The 19,365-nt window shown below is 49.3% G+C and overlaps 1 protein-coding gene across 1 annotated transcript in view; it reads right to left on the reverse strand.

Annotated features, from left to right (window-relative positions):
• Positions 1 to 13,303, reverse strand: part of Pitpna (phosphatidylinositol transfer protein alpha) — a 37,482-nt gene extending 24,179 nt beyond the window's left edge. Inside the window, exons 1-3 of the mRNA XM_021176679.3 lie at positions 13,033 to 13,303; positions 9,138 to 9,168; positions 2,951 to 3,099 (exon numbers count right to left, since the gene is read on the reverse strand). Of these exons, the coding sequence (XP_021032338.1) occupies positions 2,951 to 3,099; positions 9,138 to 9,168; positions 13,033 to 13,052 (200 nt within the window). The 5' untranslated portion in view covers positions 13,053 to 13,303. The remainder of the gene's footprint in view (positions 1 to 2,950; positions 3,100 to 9,137; positions 9,169 to 13,032) is intronic.
• Between the last annotated feature and the right edge of the window lie 6,062 nt (positions 13,304 to 19,365).

A 19,365-nucleotide genomic window follows, 5' to 3' on the forward strand; every position in this document is an offset into this window, starting at 1 on the left:
CTCATACATGCTAGTCTGGTGCATACCTGAGCATTGAGCTACATCAGCAGCTCCATCTTTCTTAGCTTTTAGATGGTAGCTTATATATATCTTCAATAGGCTAGACCTTTAGTGTCTCAGGTCTAAAGGAAAGAACTGACCCTGAGCCCCCAGAGCTGGCCTGAGAGTCTTCACACACTGATCCACACTCATCCAGGTGATGCTTCTGCATGCCAGGAACCCAGGAACCAAAGGGTCCAGAGACAGACAACCAGTAACAGTTCTGAAGGAAGATGTTCTAATAGGGTGACCACACGGCTCTCTCTCAGAGAACAGCAAAAACACAACTGGGGAGGCTCATGACCTGAGGCAAGCTCCTCGGGGCAGTCAGAACCACACGAGCACATGGGAAGCAGGGATGCAGGATACCATGACACAGGCTGGCAGTGGGGCAGAAAAGGCTGGGAGGGAGAGGGGTTAGTGCAGGGTAAGGCTGGGAGAGTCAGGGGTTAGTGCAAGGTACCAGGCAGAGTGGAAGAGAACACAGGTATGGAGAGTCACAAAAGAGCTGTAAATTAAGTGAGGCAGTCACACTTCCTCCCAAGGACAAAGGGAAGCTTCACAGAGTACAGCTTTCAAGAGGACTGCACAAAGCCCAGAACAAAATACTTGTCATACAGAGAAATGGAAGGCAAGAGAATTGTCGGAGGCTCCTGCAGGAATCCATAGCAGGGAATGAAAACACTGTGGACTGTGGGAGGCATTAGACCCTCCTTCCCAGAAAGGCCTCAGTTCTCATGAGGGTGGCTACTGAGGACCACCGGGGCCACCACATCCCCTTTAAATGCTGTGTTCTGGAGTTAACAGTGGTAGCAACTCAGTGTCTCACTTTCTGGCGTGGAGGCAGGGAAGGCTGTACACTCCTCACGCACAGACTCTCTCTCTGCCACTCACTCGGTGGTTCTCTGCGTTCAGTGAGCAGATGAGCTGCTCTCTGCCCCAGCCTGGCCAGGCCTGCAACTCCATGCGCTCAGTGTCCTTCCACTAGAGTGGCAACTACAGGAAACCCAGGATTCCAGCATACAAACAGGACTCTGCTTCACTTCCATTCAGTGACTAGGAAGTAAAATGCAGTCTTCTCTTTTTTCTTTTTGGTTTTCTGAGACAGGTCTTCTCTCCTGGAACTCACTCTATAGACCAGGGTTTTACCTCAAACTCAGAAGTCTCCCTGCCTCTTCTCGGCCCATCAAGTACTTTCTTTTTAAAAAAATTTTATTTGACTTTTAGTTATGTGTATGCATACATGTCTGTACACATAGGTGCAGATGCCTAAGGTAGCCAAAAGACACTGACTTGTTTGGAGCTGGAGTTATAGGCAGTTGTGAGTGACCTCTTGTGGGTGCTGGGCACCAAGCTCTGGTATTCTACAAGGCAGCATGTGCTCTTAAGTGCCGAGCTTTCTCTGCAGCCCACCGACTTCCGTTCAGGCTGGTACAAGCTTACTGCTGGTTTGAAGGTCTTGCGGGCCAGCTCACAGTTCGCTGCAAAATTATTTGGATTTTGGATTCAGCAAATGTGTCTGATTTAATCCTAAGTTCTAGTACACAAATGATTTCCAAAGTTATTTGAAAATATTGGACAAAAAATTATTTTACTAATGTTAAAAAGGGGGTTGGCTAGAGAGGTAGCTCAGAAGTTAAGAGTAATTGCTGCTTTTCCAGAAGACCCAAGTTCGGTTCCCTCCAAAAGCACACACGCATGCACATGCATGCATACAAAACTGGTAACTTTTAAAAAATATTGATATACACACACACACACACACACACACACACACACCTTTTATCAAACCGAGAGGTACTAAAGATTTCTCTGGCATCTGATTCTACAAAATTTGAATGTAAATACTACTTGACCTAACAACTACACTTTCTACTACATTTACCACACGTATACATGTAAGTGCATCAAAAGACGTGTTCTGCATCTGGAAATTACTGGCAAATGTATCTCAAGAAAGGGCTGCTCAAACAGCTTACAGCATGTGCACAACTATGAACACATATGTTCTTTTCCCTTTTCCTTTTGTTATTTTGTTGGTTGGTTTTTGAGACAGGGTTTTTCTATGTGACCCTGCCTGTCCTAAAACTCGCTCTGTAGACCAGGTCAACCTTGAACTCACAGAGATGCACCTGTCTCTGCCTCCCAGGTGCTGGGATCAAAAGCAGAGCATGTTATATTCTTAATTACCTTATTTGCTCATTGGGAAGTTTTTGTTTGTTTTGTTGGTAGTTGTGGGGTTTTGTTTATTTGCTTGCTTGCTTTTGAGACATTTTGTAGCTTAGACTGACCTGGAACTGGTTATATAATCTGAACTGGCCTCAAACTTACTATCCTCCTGCCTCAACTTCCTAAGTGCTGAGATTTTGGGCAATCATCACCATACCCGGTCCTCATACATGCTTTGAAAGAATAAGGCAGGAAGGCTGTGGAGGGAACTAAGGGTCTAACTGTAAGCCTAGCCTAAGTGAGGCTCTGAGTTGAATCCTCAGCAAACAACCATGCAGGAAGTGCTGTGGAAGGCAGTTATGAATGAGATCTAACTACAGAGGAAGACCAGTATGTATAGTATGTATGGTCAACACAAGAATAAAGGAAATGGGTGTGTGCTTAGACTCACACGCCACACACTCCTATTCTCAGAACAATGGAAGGGCCCCAACATGCTAAAATGGCTCAAACAGCAAATAGCTTCTAAGGACCTGGAGCACGAAAGGGTAAGTGGAGCTGCTTTATTTTTTAACAACAACAACAACAACAAAATCTTTGAATAAACAAAAAAGTACCACCCACACCCAACTGACTGGTGGAGCGACACAAGCTGCCAGCCTATAACCTAGAGACACTCCCAGTTAGCCAGTGCCACCACTTGCAAAGCAGGCCATGTTGCTGCTGGTGGCCAGTCACGTACCTCTGTAAGTGGTAGATCTTGTGTGTGTACTGGCCTTTCTCGCCATCGTCCTTCTCGTAGGGCTCATTCACCAGGACCTCCACACCTTCCCCACCACCAGTTTCATTTTTACTGGCTTCAGCCACAGAATACAGCTGCCCCACTTGATACTACAAGACGAAAGAGACAAGCATTATTCGCAACAGTTGCACATGGCCCAGCTGCACTGCAGTCCACGACCTCCTGGACGTACAGTAGTCCTTGTCAAAATCTTCCCAGAGCAGTAAAGAACTCTGCTCTGTGGCATCTTGTACTTATTTTTATTTACTTTCTTTCTTTTACATAGCCATAGGCGTGCTAGGCTGCTAGGTAAAGTTCAACCACTGAGCTATCCTCAGCCCCACCTTTTCCCCTGCATTAAACTCCCAAATAGCTGGGATTGTAGGATCTTTTTAATCATCAGAGATACTCAGTCTTATCCTCCCATTTTTATAAAGCCATGAGTTTCAAGAGCAGAGACTATACTTAATCTCACAGTACCATCCAGAAAAGACTGCATAGTCCAGGGTCTCCTCTGACCTGGACCCAGCTTTAGTATCAGACCCCTAAACAGGATCTCAGTTACTAACCATCTTTCTCAAAGACCCTAAAGCTAAGCATGGCATCTCACACCTGGAACAGCAGCACTCAGAATGCTGGGGTAGGAGGATTGCTGTGAGCATGACGCCAGCTTCAGCTACAGTGAGTTCTTGGGTATCTTTGACTACAGTGTGAGAGCCTATGTTAAAAAAAACAAAACAAGCCAGGCAGTAGTGATGCAGACCTTTAACCCCAGCACTTGGGAGGCAGAGGCAGGTGGATTTCTGAGTTCGAGGCCAGCCTGGTCTACAGAGTGAGTTGCAGGACAGCCATAGCTATACAGAGAAACCCTATGTATATGGTAGGGACGGGAACAGCAAACAAACACAAAACCCACAAGCAACAACAACAAAAAATAGACACATAAATGACCTGAAACCAAGACTTCAATTTCCTGTCAAAGAAAGCTCTCCAGTGCTATGTATCCCACAACCTCAGGCAAAAACTTAGCTCAGCCCACTTGCTTTCTCTCCTGTGTGGCTTTTCCTCACCCTGCAGGGACCTCAGAACCTCTCAAACAAGACCTCTTCAGAACTTCCCCATTCCCAGAGGGCTGAAGCCAGGCTCCTGCTCCCTGCCTTACAGATCTCTTCCTTAGGCTGTGCTGGCTACATGCCCCTCTGCCTTGGCAGTTGCTAGATGCAAAAGTCTGGTTTTCCTTTATTTGGGTCACATGTCACCCTATCAAGTCACTGGCCTCTTCTGACCCTCTCAGGACAGCTTGGTGTAGAACCGATGACTTAAAGACAGTGTCCAGGCCTAGCCCTAATCCCACCCCCATTTCAAAGAGAAATTATCTGGGAAAGAAACACATGCCAAAGGCTCTGAGCACGGTGGCCTGTAATCTCAGCACTCAGGAGGCAGAGCAGATGGATCTCTGGGAGTTCAAGGCCAGTCTGGTCAACATAACAAATTCTAGGACAGTCAGGGTTCATGTTTCAAAAACCACACAGAAGGCAAGAAAATGAACAGTGCAGAGAAAACGAACAGTGGCAGAGCAGGGAATTACATCTATTCCAAAATGCATCTTCCCCAGAGCATCCAGGGCCAAGGAGGCTGAGGACAAGCTAGACCAGAGCTCGATTACCCAGCCAGCTGGGGTGGACATAAAGCTTCCCTTGCCTTCTACACCCTCCATGAAACTCCCGATACCCCCAGGGGTAAGACTAGGGGTGTTCTCTCTCTGAGATCTAAATCAAGGAGCTCTGGCATCAGTCCAAGGCACTGCGCTGTCAGCTCTAAGAACAGGATGCAAAGCTCTGGGTCTGCTATCACACCTGGACGCCTTCTCCACCTCAGCCCCAAAGCACTGCAAAAAAACTTCTGGGAGACATCTACAGGGTAGAGCAGTGGACTAGTACAGCTCACCAAGTTTCCAAAGCAAAAGTCCAGCACAGAATGCCAAGGAAAGGTAAGTGATCAAGGCTCAGTTAATCCTGTCAAAGAGAAACATTTGAGAGGCTAAGACAAGTTACCTCGATCTTGCTAATCCCGAGCAATACCCTTGCCGCTTTGGTGCCTCACGGGTGGCCACACTGCCCCTTGTGCCCTTCCAGTTCAACACCTGCTAAGGCATACTTGAAACCCATATCAAATGGGTCAGGGTTTGGCTGAGCCAGGGCTTCCTCCACATGAAGCAGCAGGACCTCTGCTTTGGAAAAGAGTCATAAGGACATTGAACAACTGACTCAGCAAATCCTAAAGGGCACGCTGGGGAGAGGGCCTGTGGGCCGGATTACCTGCCGCTTGTTAGGAGTGCTCCTTGGAGAGGGGCCCTGGGGCCAGCAAAGACCATGGTCCTTAGGGATTCCCTTCAGGGGCAGATCAGAGGGCAGGCTCTAAGAGGATCAGTCTGCGTGCTAGCCTCTTCCCCTTTAATCTCTCTTGATATTCTGATCCCTTAATCCCAATCAGACAAGCAAGGCAGTTTTGTTAATCCAAAGAGGTAAAGAAGACAGATCTGTACAAAGTCCAAGTGAGGGACACGTCAGAAGGTTCCCTTTGGAACAACCATTCTGCATCCTGGGAAGGCTGCCAGATTCAAGACTGGGTGGCAGTAAAGGTGGGGGTTAGACCACAAAATCAGATAAGGGGCCCAGGGAGACCTGGATCCAGCCTCCTTAGGTTGAGAACAATGTCACCTTACCCTTGAGAGCTGTCCCCTTGTCCCATAGCCTATGTCACTCAGTAAAACAAAGCAGAGACTCTACCACTTGGATAATCAATTGAGTAGGAATCCAGGGAGATGAAATGTGCAGCAGAAACACTGAATGACATACATGAAGAAAAAGCAATACAGTTTGGCACAAGTGGCCCACCCAGGTGGCTGTAGTCCCAGCACACAGGAGGCTAAGCCAAGAGGCCCACCATGAATTAGTTTAAGGCCACTGCATGCCACATACTGAGTATCAGGCTAGCCAAGGATATATTAAGACTCTGTCTCAAAAGTAAGAAAGAAAAACAGTACTGTTGACCCACCCATACAGCCCTGTCAGGTCAGGCTGCATTTGAGGAAGGATGCCCTGAGCCTGCCCTGTCCACAGGAGGTGGGCCAGCAACACTGGAGGACACACCCATGTTAAACAGCCAGGGCTTTCTTGTCTGCTGCAGGATGCCTGGAAATCCAAGGTAGTGTTACACTAAAGACTCTGGCCAAACAAACAAATTCTGCCCCCAAGTATTGATTCAGGCATCATGATGATTACAAATCTAGGGCCTTCTCCTTTCCTTTCTTCTCCCCAAATCAGAAGCTCCAAGGGTTCAAGTCCTGGTCTCCGATATAGGACATGAATCTGCCAGTCACATGACACTGGACTGTTCTCATGGGAACCACTGAAGAGTCACAAAGGGGTCATTGACAGAGACTCTAGGAGGGGGCTGTTCCTTAATTCTTTACTCTTTAATCCCCCATTCTAGAATTTTCTGACTATCCAGAACTAAGGTTCAAGCTACCGATGGAGCGACTTCCCCCACAGCAGCCCTGCTGCCTTCCTGTCAGTGCTGACTTGCCAGAGTGAGACCAGGCTGAGGAAGGCCACAGACAGCTGAATCTGGACCAGCGACACTTCCCAGGCTCCTTCCTGCTGGGCCCAGGCCCCGACTACCCTGCCCTATCTCACCACTTCCGCCATGCTGCAGAGCCACCACAAGCTAAACTGCCAGCTGTGGGCGTCCTCAAGGTGGGCATTTCCCTTTTCTTCCAACCGTGGCACCCACCATGAAGCCAGGACAGCACAGGGATACCCCAGACAATCCTGGGCCTCCCATTCTGCAGCACTCTCACAGTCTCAGCCTTTGGCCCACCAAGAGACTCCATCTGATGCACTGTATCTGAAGTCCTACACGAAGACAATCCCATATCCCCGAGGGACATCTTTTTTTTCCCCTTCTTTCTTTTCTGTTTGTTTTTCGGGACAGGGTTTCTCTGTGTAGACCCCGGTGTGGGAGTAAAGGGAAGCGCCACCACACCCGGCTCTTTAGCTTTTCTTTTCTTTTTTCTTTTCGAGACAGGGTTTCTCTGTGTAGCTCTGGCTGTCCTGGAACTCACTCTGTAGACCAGGCTGGCCTCGAACTCAGAAATCAGCCTGCCTCTGCCTCCCAAGTGCTGGGATTAAAGGCGTGCGCCACCATGCCCAGCTCTTTATCTTTTCTTTTGAAACAGGCTATCCCTCTGCAGCCCAGGCTGTCCTGAGACTTACTTTGTAGCTCAACTTTGATAATCCTGCCTCAGCCTCCCAAGTGTCAGGATTAGAAGTGTGAGCTACTCTTTTTTAAATTAATTTTATTATGAGATATCACAAAAATGTTATAAGGCATTTTATTACGTATCTTACTGCATGCCCAGGCTAGCCTCAAACTCTTTATCACTCTTCTGCCACTGGCATCCAGATCAGACCATGTTCAAGCTCACATCTCCCCTCTCTCCCAGATCGCCACAGGTTTCTTTCTTTTCTTTTTCTTTTTTTTTTTTTTTTTTTTTTTTTGGTTTTTGGAGACAGGGTTTCTCTGTATAGCCCTGGCTGTCCTGGAACTCACTTTGTAGACCAGGCTGGCCTTAAACTCAGAAATCCACCTGCCTCTGCCTCCCAAGTGCTGGGATTAAAGGTGTGCGCCACCACCACCCAGCTTCTACACAGCTTTCAAGTGTGTACTGTGTAGTACCCCAATACAGACAATTCTCTCAGAGACCAATGCATGCTCATCACTCTTTGGGGTGACTTGTCTCATCTAAAGAATGCTTCCACAGGCTGGAGAGATGCTTCAGTGGTTAAGAGCCCTAGGTGACTTTTAGAGGTTGACCCTGTGTTTGATTCTAAGCACTTAACATTGGGTAACTCACAACTCCCTGGGACTCTAACTCCTGGGCTTTCTTCTGGCCTCTGCAGGTACCCCACATATATAGCATATATATATATATATATATATATATATATATATATATATATATATATACACAAAAAGAGGAATACACGCACATAAACAAAAATAAATGTTTAAAAAATGCTCTGGACCAGACAGAGGTGGTGCACGCTTTTAGTCCCAGTACTTGGGAGGCAGAGGCAGGCAGATCTCTGAGTTCGAGGCCAGCCACGGATACACAGAGAAACCCTGTCTGGGGGGTGGGGAAAGGTTCTGGGCTCTGCTGTATTGTTTTCATTTCTCAGAGAGCCAGTTCCCATGTATAGCACAGGATTGCCACTGGTCCTACAAGAAAAAGAGATGGAGTTACAACTGGGGGTTCAGGCTGGCCTTCATTCTGCTGGAAGCTGGGGTGGAGCTGTGGATTCAGAGGAAGGTCATGAATAAGCTTAGCCAGGAAGGGAAAATAGAGGAAGTTCAGAAAAAGGGTGGGACAGGGAGAGACAGCTCTGAGTCAGCTCGGCCTATGAACCTTCTTGTGGCAACCGCTGCTGCCAGCTCCACTCACTAGCCTGTCAGACCCAGGAACCATAAAAGGACGGAAGGCAAGCCAAGCCCGTTTGTCAGCCCCTGTCCTCCGTAAAAGGAGGGCTCTGCGCCTTGGTCTTTCCAGCAGCCACCTAGCACGGCTGGGGACTCAGAGCTTCCAGGCCTCACTGGTTTGCTTCACAGCTACAGCGTGCCACTAACTAGCTGTCCCCAGCCTGGCCATGGAGACCCCACATATGCACATATGCACAGCTCATCAATAACAACCCCCCCAAACAGTGGGGGGCGGAGCAGGCGAAGAGCTGCTTTAGGGTCCCCCAGCAGGTGAAGAGCTGCTTTAGGGTCCCTCAGCAGGTGAAGGCTGCTTTCGTCTCTGCCCCCAGCAGGTGAAGAGCTGCTTTAGGGTCCCTCAGCAGGTGAAGGCTGCTTTCGTCTCTGCCGAAAGCTATCAAGCCAGTCAACAGCTTGAAACTGACTGTGCCCAGGTCTGCAGATTCAGCAGAGAGTAGCACAGGAATACTTGAAGCAAGCCTTGGCTATCTCTTTATTACAACAAAAAATGAAAGCTACACAAAAGTATGACCACTCCCAGCCTAACTAAGCCGATATTCACAAGTACTCATGAAGAACTACGAGTGAGATGAGAAGAACAGGGACTTACCTCATCTACAGACACAGGCAGGATGACCCGACTACAAGAGAGGAAAAAAAGAGAGTATCAGCTCCAGGCTCTGAAGCATCACCTCAGCACAGCTGCCCATGTCTTGTCGCGTCCAATCCTTTACTCACTGACACAAAACCCCAGCAGGCTAGGATCCCCCGTGGCCCTTCTGGAATCCCATTTAGAACCCTGTGATTCAGCGCACACCTCAACGCCCCTCGCCTACTTCACAGGTCACTCACTCACATCTTCCTCTCCCTTTCGGTCAACCATCTCTTCCCTGGTAAGACTTGCTAATGTGTCTGGTAACACAGAGAAGCTAACAGAGAAGGCTCATCATGAGGAAGATCAAGATCTGAAGAACATGGCCCTGGGGATACGCATCAGTGGGCCCAACTTCCCAATATCAGCCCTCATGGTCAAAGGCTATGAAGGAGCCAATTCCCTGGAGGCTTCAGCACCACCACCTCTGCTCTCCAAAGACTGTTCCAGTACAAGCTCCCTCATGCAACAATAGAAGATACTCAGATCCGACCTCCAGGGGCTATCCAAAGGCAACCCAACCCTTCACTTTCCTCCATTTTGACCACCTCCAAATTGTTGGAGGTGTCACATAAGCTGATGGAGAAATTGCAGCTAGCAAAGTCCTCAAGAAGGTCACAGAACTCCAGAGAGCCAAGTAAACTAAAGGCACTTCTCCAGGTGGCTTGCATTTGTAGCAGACCCACGGGTGACCCCCAGTGCAATGCTTTTGAGGTCAGAGAACTAAAGAAAGGCCTTGACTGAAAAGCCAAGCCACTAAGCACTGAGGAGGCAGAGGCAGATAGTCTGTCAGTTTGAGGTCAGTCGGTTCTACTAGCAAGTTCCAGGCAAACCAGAGAGTGTTACATGGCAAGACCCTGCTTCCTTCTTTCTTTAAAAACAATACAAAAACAAAATAAACCAACCAAACAAAAAAAACTCACAAAAAAACAAAAAGTGGAGACAGGCAGTTGGGGCACACCTTTAATCCCAGAACTCAGGAGGCAGAGGCAGGCAGATTCTAAGGCCAGTCTAGTCTACAAAGTGAGTTCCAGGTCGGCCAGGGTTACACAGAGAGACCCTGTGTCAAAATAAATAAAATAAAAAAATAAACAAGCAAGAGGCCAAACTGAGATTCCCGGTTCTCAGAGTCTTGCTGGAACCTGCCCTCTGCACCCTGTATGCTTGCTTAGGAAGGCATGAGTATATATAGCATCCTTCCTGTGCAGAGGTTCAAGCATGCCTTTTTGCTCCAGGCTGCATAACAGCTTTGCTGGTCCCCAGTCCCACAAAGTTCTCCCAGGCGGCAAGAAAACACAGGGAGACCTGAGGAAACATCACAGCAAACGCCAGGCATCAAGCAGAAAAGGCAGCAGGAAAATAAATAAATAAATAAATTGGGCTTCAAGTCTTTACTGCCTGCTAATTCCCTTCCTCCAGAAAGACTCAAATAACGTCAATCCTCCCATTACAGGAAAGCAACGGCACACAGAAGTACTTCCAACTTAGAGGGCAGAATTTCTGCACCCTCAGAAGAAAGAAACTTCCTAGAAAACAATACGCCTTTTATCTTCAAGAACACAGCAAAAATCACATCGAAGAATTTGCAGAACTCAAATCCGGGAAAATCCTGTTGGAGGAAGTGTCAGAAAAAGCAACAGGGACAACCTTGAGGTCCAAGCCGTCCCTCAGAACAGACTAGTTACAGTCCAGCGCCTTCAAGGATGCTCTGAGCCCGCTTCCATCTGCACACCCAGACATTTCTCCCTTGCTCCCTCGAAACAGAACCACCTCAGCAGCCACGGGGGACAATGGGAAAAGGATAGGGCCACAGAGGCCCAGCTGGGCCAAGACTGGAGCCATGCTCACCATGACATGACCTTCACGTGTGTCCGTCTCAGGGCTGCAGTACTGCAACCCACAGCCAAGTATCTGGATGCCCCCTCCTGCCCAGGGATGCACACACAGGGATGCACACACAGGGAACCCTGTCCATCACACAGAAACACAGATGCCCGGCAGGTTCCGTATCACCAGCACCCTTGGTCCTTTCCCTGACAGGCTTCAAGTGGGGAGAACAAAGAATGAGAAAGGAGCACTCCCAGGCTCACTTGCCTCCTCAAAAGGCCCTTCTTTCCCCAGCTTGACCTTTACAAAACTACACATTTCTACAGACTGTAGGATTCAAGTGGGATTTTTTTTTTTTTTTAAATCTGAAAAGTGAGAAGAGCTCGTTCGTTCGTTCGTTTGGAGACTATGTGTTAAAATGCAGAGCGCACCATGTTCTCCTTGGAGAACACTGGCACCCAAGCGTTCTTGCTCTTCACCACAGGAAGCTCTGGGCTCTGGCTGGATTAGCTGGTCTCAAGACTGGGGCCTCCAAATAATGTTCTTGAAAGTCAAGGTAGGATGACACCGGGCTTTCTTCTGTGTGCCATTCCAACTACACTGTGTCTTTAACATCTCATCACCTCCAAGGAGAAACCCCTGGGGGGAGAGACAAAGTGCCCTCTGCACACTTGGCCATAAGAGTTTCCCAAGTTTCTCTCTACTTGGACAGCTCCCATTTCTGAACTTGTGCAGCTTAGGGCCCAAGGCTGCCCCACTTGCCCTCCCCTCCAGGAAAGCTTAGCGACACCATAAAGTCTATGCACACATCCAATTTCTCCTGAAGGAGAGCAGAAAGCCCTGGGATGTCCACTCAGAACCATGATCCTCAGGAGTGGGTCATACTGTCAATCAAAATACACCCTCCACCCTACCCCACCCCCACCCCACCCCGACAGCTAAGCCCTTGGGTTTCAGGAGCAAACAAACATCTATCTCCTTTGCAAGCCCTGCCCATCCCCCATATCAACAGCTCCACACCCCCCAAAACATTTGTGGGACCTCAATTCCTCCAAACAGCACCATCCAGCATCCCGTAGGCTTGGATATCCCTGTCCTGGTCCCCACCACTTCCATTAGCAGGCACATTCATTCTTAATCATCTTCCTGGACAGTCCTGGGCCCTTCTCTCTCATCCACACTCCTTCACATCACTTTAGAACCTGCCCAGTATTTTCTAGACTCTTCATTCAAGTGTTGCCAAGTCCTAAGCAGGCATGCTGAGCTTCTTGCAAAAGCCTCCTCTTCTGCACCTACTTGGGTACCATGCCACTCCAGCCATCCCCACCCTGTCATCCAGTCCCCTATGCTCTTTCGCCCATCCCATCACCCAAGCGTGGCTTTGATTGAAGTCCTTTTTTCTGCAACCAATTATTACAATCCCTCTTCCTCTGCTGCCTCAGGCAGCCACTGTCCATGCCCCAGGTTCCGCCTCAACACCCCTCCCCACCACCTCAACTCCATTCCAAGAGCTACCTTATCTGATCTTCCCTGCCCCTTGGTACAGCTCAGCCTCAAACCCCTCCCCAGCGTCAGTCAACTCACCGGCGCTGCCTGCCCTTGTCCCATTGCTCCTTGGTCCCTTACACAACTCCTCGGTCCTTCAGGCAGTTCTGCCTGCTCCTTCATCCCACAGCGCCCACCATAGGGCCAAACCACATCCAGCGCTCTCCATTCCCCATGCCCCTCTTAATGTCTCCTCTGGATCTCCCTATCCCCTTGACCCCTCCTCAGGCCCTGACCGGCCCGCACCGGTTCTCAGCCTCCTCTCCGACCACCTCAGGTGCTGTCTGTCACCCTCTGGCCCCTTCGGCCCCTCCGGCCCCACCTCAGGCCCCGTCCAGCCCCCGCCGTCCTCTCCGCCCCTGCTAAGCGGCCCAACAGCCCCATCCGGTGTTCTCCATTCCCCGGCAGGCGATCTGCCTTCGCGGCCGTCATCCCGACCCTCCCTTCCGCCTCGCTTCCGCACAGCCGACCCGACACTCACTACTCCTTGAGCAGCACCATGTCGCTTCGCGGCTCGGCGGCTGCCAGCTGCCAGCCCGGCCTCCCGCCCGCTACCCGGTGGCCGCTCTCCCGGTGGCCCGGCCCGGCCCCGCTGCCTGTGCGCCTTCGTCGTGGTCTGCTCTGTCCCCGCTGCTCTCGCTGCGGTCGCCGCGCGGGCTCCTGTCGCCCTGCCCTGGCCTCACCACCTCCCGCGCCTCTGCCGACGCCGCCCGGAGCTCCGGTTCCGCAGCGCCGCGCGGGGGCGGGGCGTCTCTGCGGCAACCAAAGCGTCAGACGCAGCAGTGCGCGTTGACCTCACGCGGGGCGGGGCCTTCCCGGGTCCACCCCTCCACCCTTAAATGGGCCGTGGCTCCGGGTCCATGTCAGCATCTGGGCCCAGGTCTGGTTTGATAGTCAAGAGGTAAAGAGACATGTTTGATATGAATACTCTTCTGCATCAGGAGCTACTGTGCCTATATGCTTGGACTTCGCTGGTGGGTGTACTGAGAGCCAAGCATGTCAAAAATAAAATGAGGGAGTTTGAGATTTAGTTCAACCACGAAACACTTGCCTAATTTGGATTCACCAAGAAACCAAAACCAAACAAGTATGTATATACTTCCTCTAAATAAGTGACTCCACATCTCCACCAGAAAGATACTGTTACTGCCCTCGTTTACTGGCAAGAAGGCTGCAAAAGTTAGATTTGCTCATCACAGTGTTTTCATGATGTAGCTCAGGTTTGATTTTTTTTTTTTTTTCTTTTCTTCAGACAGGAACTCGCTATATAGCTCTGGCTGTCCTGGAACTCGCGCTGTAGACCAGGTTGGCCTCGAACTCACAAAGGTCCACCTGCCTCTGGCTCCTGAGTGCTGGGTATAGCTGAGATTCTAACATAAAATCTTAGTGTCTTCTCATCCATCCACTAAACACTGGCTGTGGGGCTGCTGTGTACTAGAGCCTGTGATATCCTGAATAGAGAGAAGAAGGCTGGCACTATCTTGCCCCTAGGGAGCTGGTAATCAAATGGAGGGGAGGCAGGTGATGGCTGGGGTTAGCAGGCAATTGGAAGGAAAGGGGCTGCCAGAGCTAGTGGTACAGGCCTGAATTCCTAGCTGTCTGGGAGCTGAGGCAGGAGGATGGGACGTTCAAAGCCTGCCTGAAAAACTTAGTAAGCTGCTGTCTCATAAAAGCTGAGGAGAGAGCCGGGCGTGGTGGCGCACGCCTTTAATCCCAGCACTCGGGAGGCAGAGGCAGGCGGATTTCTGAGTTCGAGGCCAGCCTGGTCTACAAAGTGAGTTCCAGGACAGCCAGAGCTATACAGAGAAACCCTGTCTTGAAAAACCAAAAAAAAAAAAAAAAAAAAAAAAAAAAAGCTGAGGAGAGGGCTGGGATGTGGCTCGTCAGAGCACTTGCCTCGTATGCAGGAGGCCCTAGGTTCCCAGAATCACAGAAAGAGAAGAAAAAGGTAGCTTGGCAGCGGGCTTTGGGGTACGGGTGGAGAGTGAAAGTTGTGTTTGATGGGATCACACTGCACAGCACCTGCTGTATGTGAAGAGGCCCTTGAGGGACGGCATTCCAGAGACCCACAAGATGCTGGGGAGGACCATGCACAGCAGGAAGGACACACGTAAAGGCCGGAGTCACGAACAGGCTGCATTCAGGGACTTGTCCTAGTGTAGTTTTCTGTTGCTGTGATAAAGACCATGACCAAAGGTAACTTGGGGAAAAAAGGTTTATTACGACTTTGAGACTAGAGTCCATTAGCAAGGAAAAACAGTACAGGAACGGGAAGGCAGGAACTGAAGCAGAGGCTATGGAGGAAAGCTGCTGAACTGGCTTGCTCAACCTGCTTTCTTGTACAACCCAGGACCACCTGGCCAGGCACTGTACCTGCCAGGGTGAACTGAGCCCTCGCATAGCAACCGTTAATCTAAAAAAGGTCCCACAGGCTTATACCTACGGGCAAATCTGATGGGAAGGTTTTCTCAACTGAGGTTCCCTCGTCACAGATGACCCCAGCTGACCCCAGCTCACGTAAAGCTGATGAAACAACTGAGGAGCTCCGGACTAGCTGAAGTAACGGGAACATTGAGTCTGGAGGCTGAAGAGCTAGGAAGGAATAGGTTCCTCGTGGCTGATGATAGTGTGGGCTGCAGGCCACAGGAGGGCATCCGGGGTTTCAGGAGTGCTATGAGATGCATGGGACGGTTTCTTCCTGAATGGTGGGGTCAGGGAGGAAAGAAGAGAGGGCTGGCTGGCTGGGGCCAAATGTAGGCAGGGAGACTAGGGAAGAGGCAGTGGCAGAAATCCGGGGAGCATTCAAGATAGGGGAAAAACAAAACAAAACAAAACAGGACTTGTTGGCCAATTGGCCAAGAGGGCAACAGGGTGAGAGCAAGGGAGGAAGAAAAGCAGGCCTGGGAGCCTGGGTGAACAGCACTCAGACACAGCGAAGTGGCTGGCAAAGAGGGGTACTCACCGAGAGGGGTACCTGAAGGATATCTGGGTGCAATGTGAGAGAACTACCCGACATAGTGGCTCAGAAAGGACTTGGGGAGCAGGAGGCCATACTGTCTGTCACCCAACTGTGACCAGTGACCAGGGCTGCTCTAAGTGTTCTATCTATTGGCCATTCATTCATCAAACTCTAGGAGAGCAAGGAGAACTACAAAAACCCAAGGCAAAGACTCTGAAAGGAAGGCAGGCTTGAAGAAGTGGGCTGGCTGCTGGTGCCCCGGCCCTGGCCCTCCAGCACAGGGCTCTCTCTCCTCCATGGTGTCAATGGATGGTTCTCTAGAAAATGCTGGCTCTCTCCAGGAAGTAACCAGATCCCGCCCTCCTGGGAACTTGCAGGCTAGTTTGGGAGACTACGTTTATTCATTCATTCAATAAATATTGATTGAGCACCTGGCCCTGTCTTGGGTGCTTTTCTAGACACTTAAAACATAAGGGATGACCAAGCAAACAAGATCCCTCCCTTGCTGAATGGAGGGAAGCTCAATATAAACTTACCAAAGTGGCTTTTAGAAGAGACCAGTGTGACGTTGGAAGCTGAATTGGTTGAATGACCCCCGGGGCAACATTAACAGTGATATTTAGGCAGGGGAATTGCTGCTAGTCAGTGGGCTAAGGCAAAAGCATGAGATTGGAGGGCTGTGCTAGACACTGGGAGAACTGAAACCACAAAACATCAAGGCTGGAGATGTAGTTCCTCTAGCAAAACGCTTGCCTGGGACTCAGTAGAATGCTTGCCCAGCACCCGTGAAGTCCCGAATTCGACTCCCAGTACCATATAAATCAGGCCTGATAGCTCATGCCTGTAATCCCAAAATTTCTGAGATAGAGGCAGGAAGTTGAAGAGTTTAAGGTCAGGGCTGAAGAGATGGCTCAGCGACTAAAAGCAATGACTGCTCTTCCAGAGTTCAATTCTCAGCAACCACGTGGTAGCTCACAACTAACTGTAATGGGATCCGATGCAATGCCCAAAGATGTCTGAAGACAGCTACAAGTGTACTCATATACATAAAGTAAATAAATAGTTCTTTAAAAAGAGAGAGAGATAAATAAATAAATCTTTAAAAATAAATAAAAAGAGAGAGTGTGTGTGTGTGTCATCCACAGCTACTCATTCAGTTTGAAGCTAGCCTGGGTTACACAAGACCCTGTCCAAAAACAACAAACAAAACAAAACAAAACAAAAAAAAAACTAAAGAAAACCAAAACCAAAGGGCTGGAGAGTGGCTTAGCTCAGTCAAGAGTGCACGCCACTCTTTGAGAAGACTGAAACACCCTATCATGCAGTTAGCACCTGCAACTACAGCCTCACGGGGGTCTGATGCTTCTGGCCTCCTGCTGCTCCTGCACTTGCCCACACACAAAAACAGACACGTGTACATCACTTTAAAATAATAAAAAAAAATCTTAAAAAAAATAAGAGCCAGGCGTGGTGGCGCACGCCTTTAATCCCAGCACTCGGGAGGCAGAGGCAGGCAGATTTCTGAGTTCGAGGCCAGCCTGGTCTACAGAGTGAGTTCCAGGACAGCCAGGGCTACATAGAAAAAAAAAAAATCTGTCTTAAATAAACAACAAAAATCCAACAAATAAATACCAAAAATAAACAAATACACAAAATAATAAATAAAACAAACAAATACATACACACACAAAACCCCACCCCCTTTCACAGGCACAACCATCAGAAAAGCGTGAGGGTCACAGCTCTGCCACTCCTGGTGCTCTTGCTCACACATATCAACTTAAAGTAGTCTGTGACAGAGGTAACCATGGATGACAGGAGGGTCAGTGCTGGTTAGGATTCAAGGAAGTAGCCAGACAGTGGTGGTGCATGCCCTCAGGAGGCAGAGGCAGGCAGATCTCTGAGTTCAAGGCCAGCCTGGTCTACAGTGAGTTCCAGGACAGCCGGGGGTACACAGAGAAACCCTGTCTCAAAAAAAAAAAAAAAAAAAAAAAAGGTGTGTGGGTGTGTGGGAAAGGTTCCAGGCAGTGTGAAAGCAATTTGAGCTGAAGAAGACTAGGAAAACCTCTGCAGAGGGACGGCACGGGAGCCACAGGTGCAGGGTAGGCCTTGCCTCTAAGTGGGGGGCTTGAGGCCAGAGCAGCATGTACAGGTTACAGGAGATGACAATGGGGTGGCCTTCAGACAGGGCTGAGCTTGGGACTTTGAGTGCCAGTTGAGAGGCTCCCTCTGATAAAGGAGCAATTAAGGGGGCCTTAAGGAAGTCCTAACTTACAGCCCAGATTCAGCTCAGAGGCTTGCCACTCCTGCCTGTCTCTGCCCTTGCTCCAAGCATTTCAAAGTCCCTCCAGGCAGGTCACTCCACTGTACACCCCTCATGCTTCTCTCTCTCCTTCTTGAGTTTAACAATATTTTTTTCTCTATGCATCTGTGTCTTGCCTGCATGTATGTCTGCGTGAGAGCGTCACCTCTCCAAGAACTGCAGTTACAGTTATGAGTGCTTGGGAATTGAACCTAGGTCCTCTGAAAGAGCAGCCAGAATTCTCTCTCTCTCTCTTTTAAAGATTTACGGTCTTCAGACACACACCAGAAGAGGGCATCCGATCCCATTACAGATGGTTGTGAGCCACCATGTGGTTGCTGGGATTTGAACTCGGGACCTCTGGAAGAGCAGTCAGTGTTCTTAACTGCTGAGCCATCTCTCCAGCCCCAGCCAGAACTCTTAGCCACTGTGCTACCTTTCCAGTGTCGTTGTTGTCGTTGTTGCTGTTGTTGTTGTTGAGATTTTTGTATAAGGGGTCAGCCCAACCACTCAATGAGTTAAGGTTCTTGTGGCCAAACCTGACAACTGACTCCACCAAGCTATCCTCTGACTTCCACACATGCACATGTATGTGTGTAGATGTGCCACAGGGTATGCAGCCAGAGACAACCTGTAAAAGTTCTCTCCTTCTGCTATATGGTTCCCTTGGATTGACCTCAGGCTGTCAGGCTTAGCAGCAAGCTTTTATACCCATAGAGTCAGCTCACCACGTTTTGTTTCTCCCTTCCTCCTCCTCCTTCTCCTTTCTTTCCTTCCTTTCTTCTGGCACTGCTACCAAGGATATGAAATCTACGTTTCTCCACCCCCCCGCCCATTTTTCTTTTTTTTTCTTTTTAAAATTTATTATAGCCAGACTTGGTGGCGCATGCCTTTAATCCCACACTCGGGAGGCAGAGGCAGGTGGATTTCTGAGTTCGAGGCCAGCCTGGTCTACAAAGTGAGTTCCAGGGCAGCCAGGGCTATACAGAGAAACCCTGTCTTGAAAAACAAAAACAAAAACAAAAAATCTATTATTTATTTGTAAGTACACTGTAGCTGTCTTCAGACACCTCGGAAGAGGGCATCAGACCTCATTATAGATGGTTGTGAGCCACCATGTGGTTGCTGGGATTTGAACTCCGGACCTTTGGAAGGAAGGGCAGTCAGTGTTCTTAACTGCTGAGCCATCTCTCCAGCCCCCCTCTCTAGTTTTTCAAGACAGGGTTTCTCTGTCTAGCTCTGGCTGTCCTGAAATTTGAGTACTGGGATTAGAAACCATGTTTCTTGCATGTAAACTCTCCTATGTTGTTATATCCCTTAACATTTATTTTTTGGCACAGGCCTATATGACCCTGACTGGCTTGGATTTTTTTTTTTTTTTCAAGACAGGGTTTCTCTGTGTAGCCCTGGCTGTCCTGGAACTTACTTTGTTGACCAGGCTGGCCTCGAATTCAGAAATCTGCCTGCCTCTGCCTCCAGAGTGCTGGGATTAAAGGCGTGTGACACTACACCCGGCAGCTTGGAACTCTCTATGTAGAGTAGGCTGACCCTTG

The sequence above is a fragment of the Mus caroli genome, unplaced genomic scaffold, assembly GCF_978045245.1.
Source record: "Mus caroli unplaced genomic scaffold, Mus_caroli_1 scaffold_13, whole genome shotgun sequence".
NCBI lineage: Eukaryota > Metazoa > Chordata > Mammalia > Rodentia > Muridae > Mus > Mus caroli.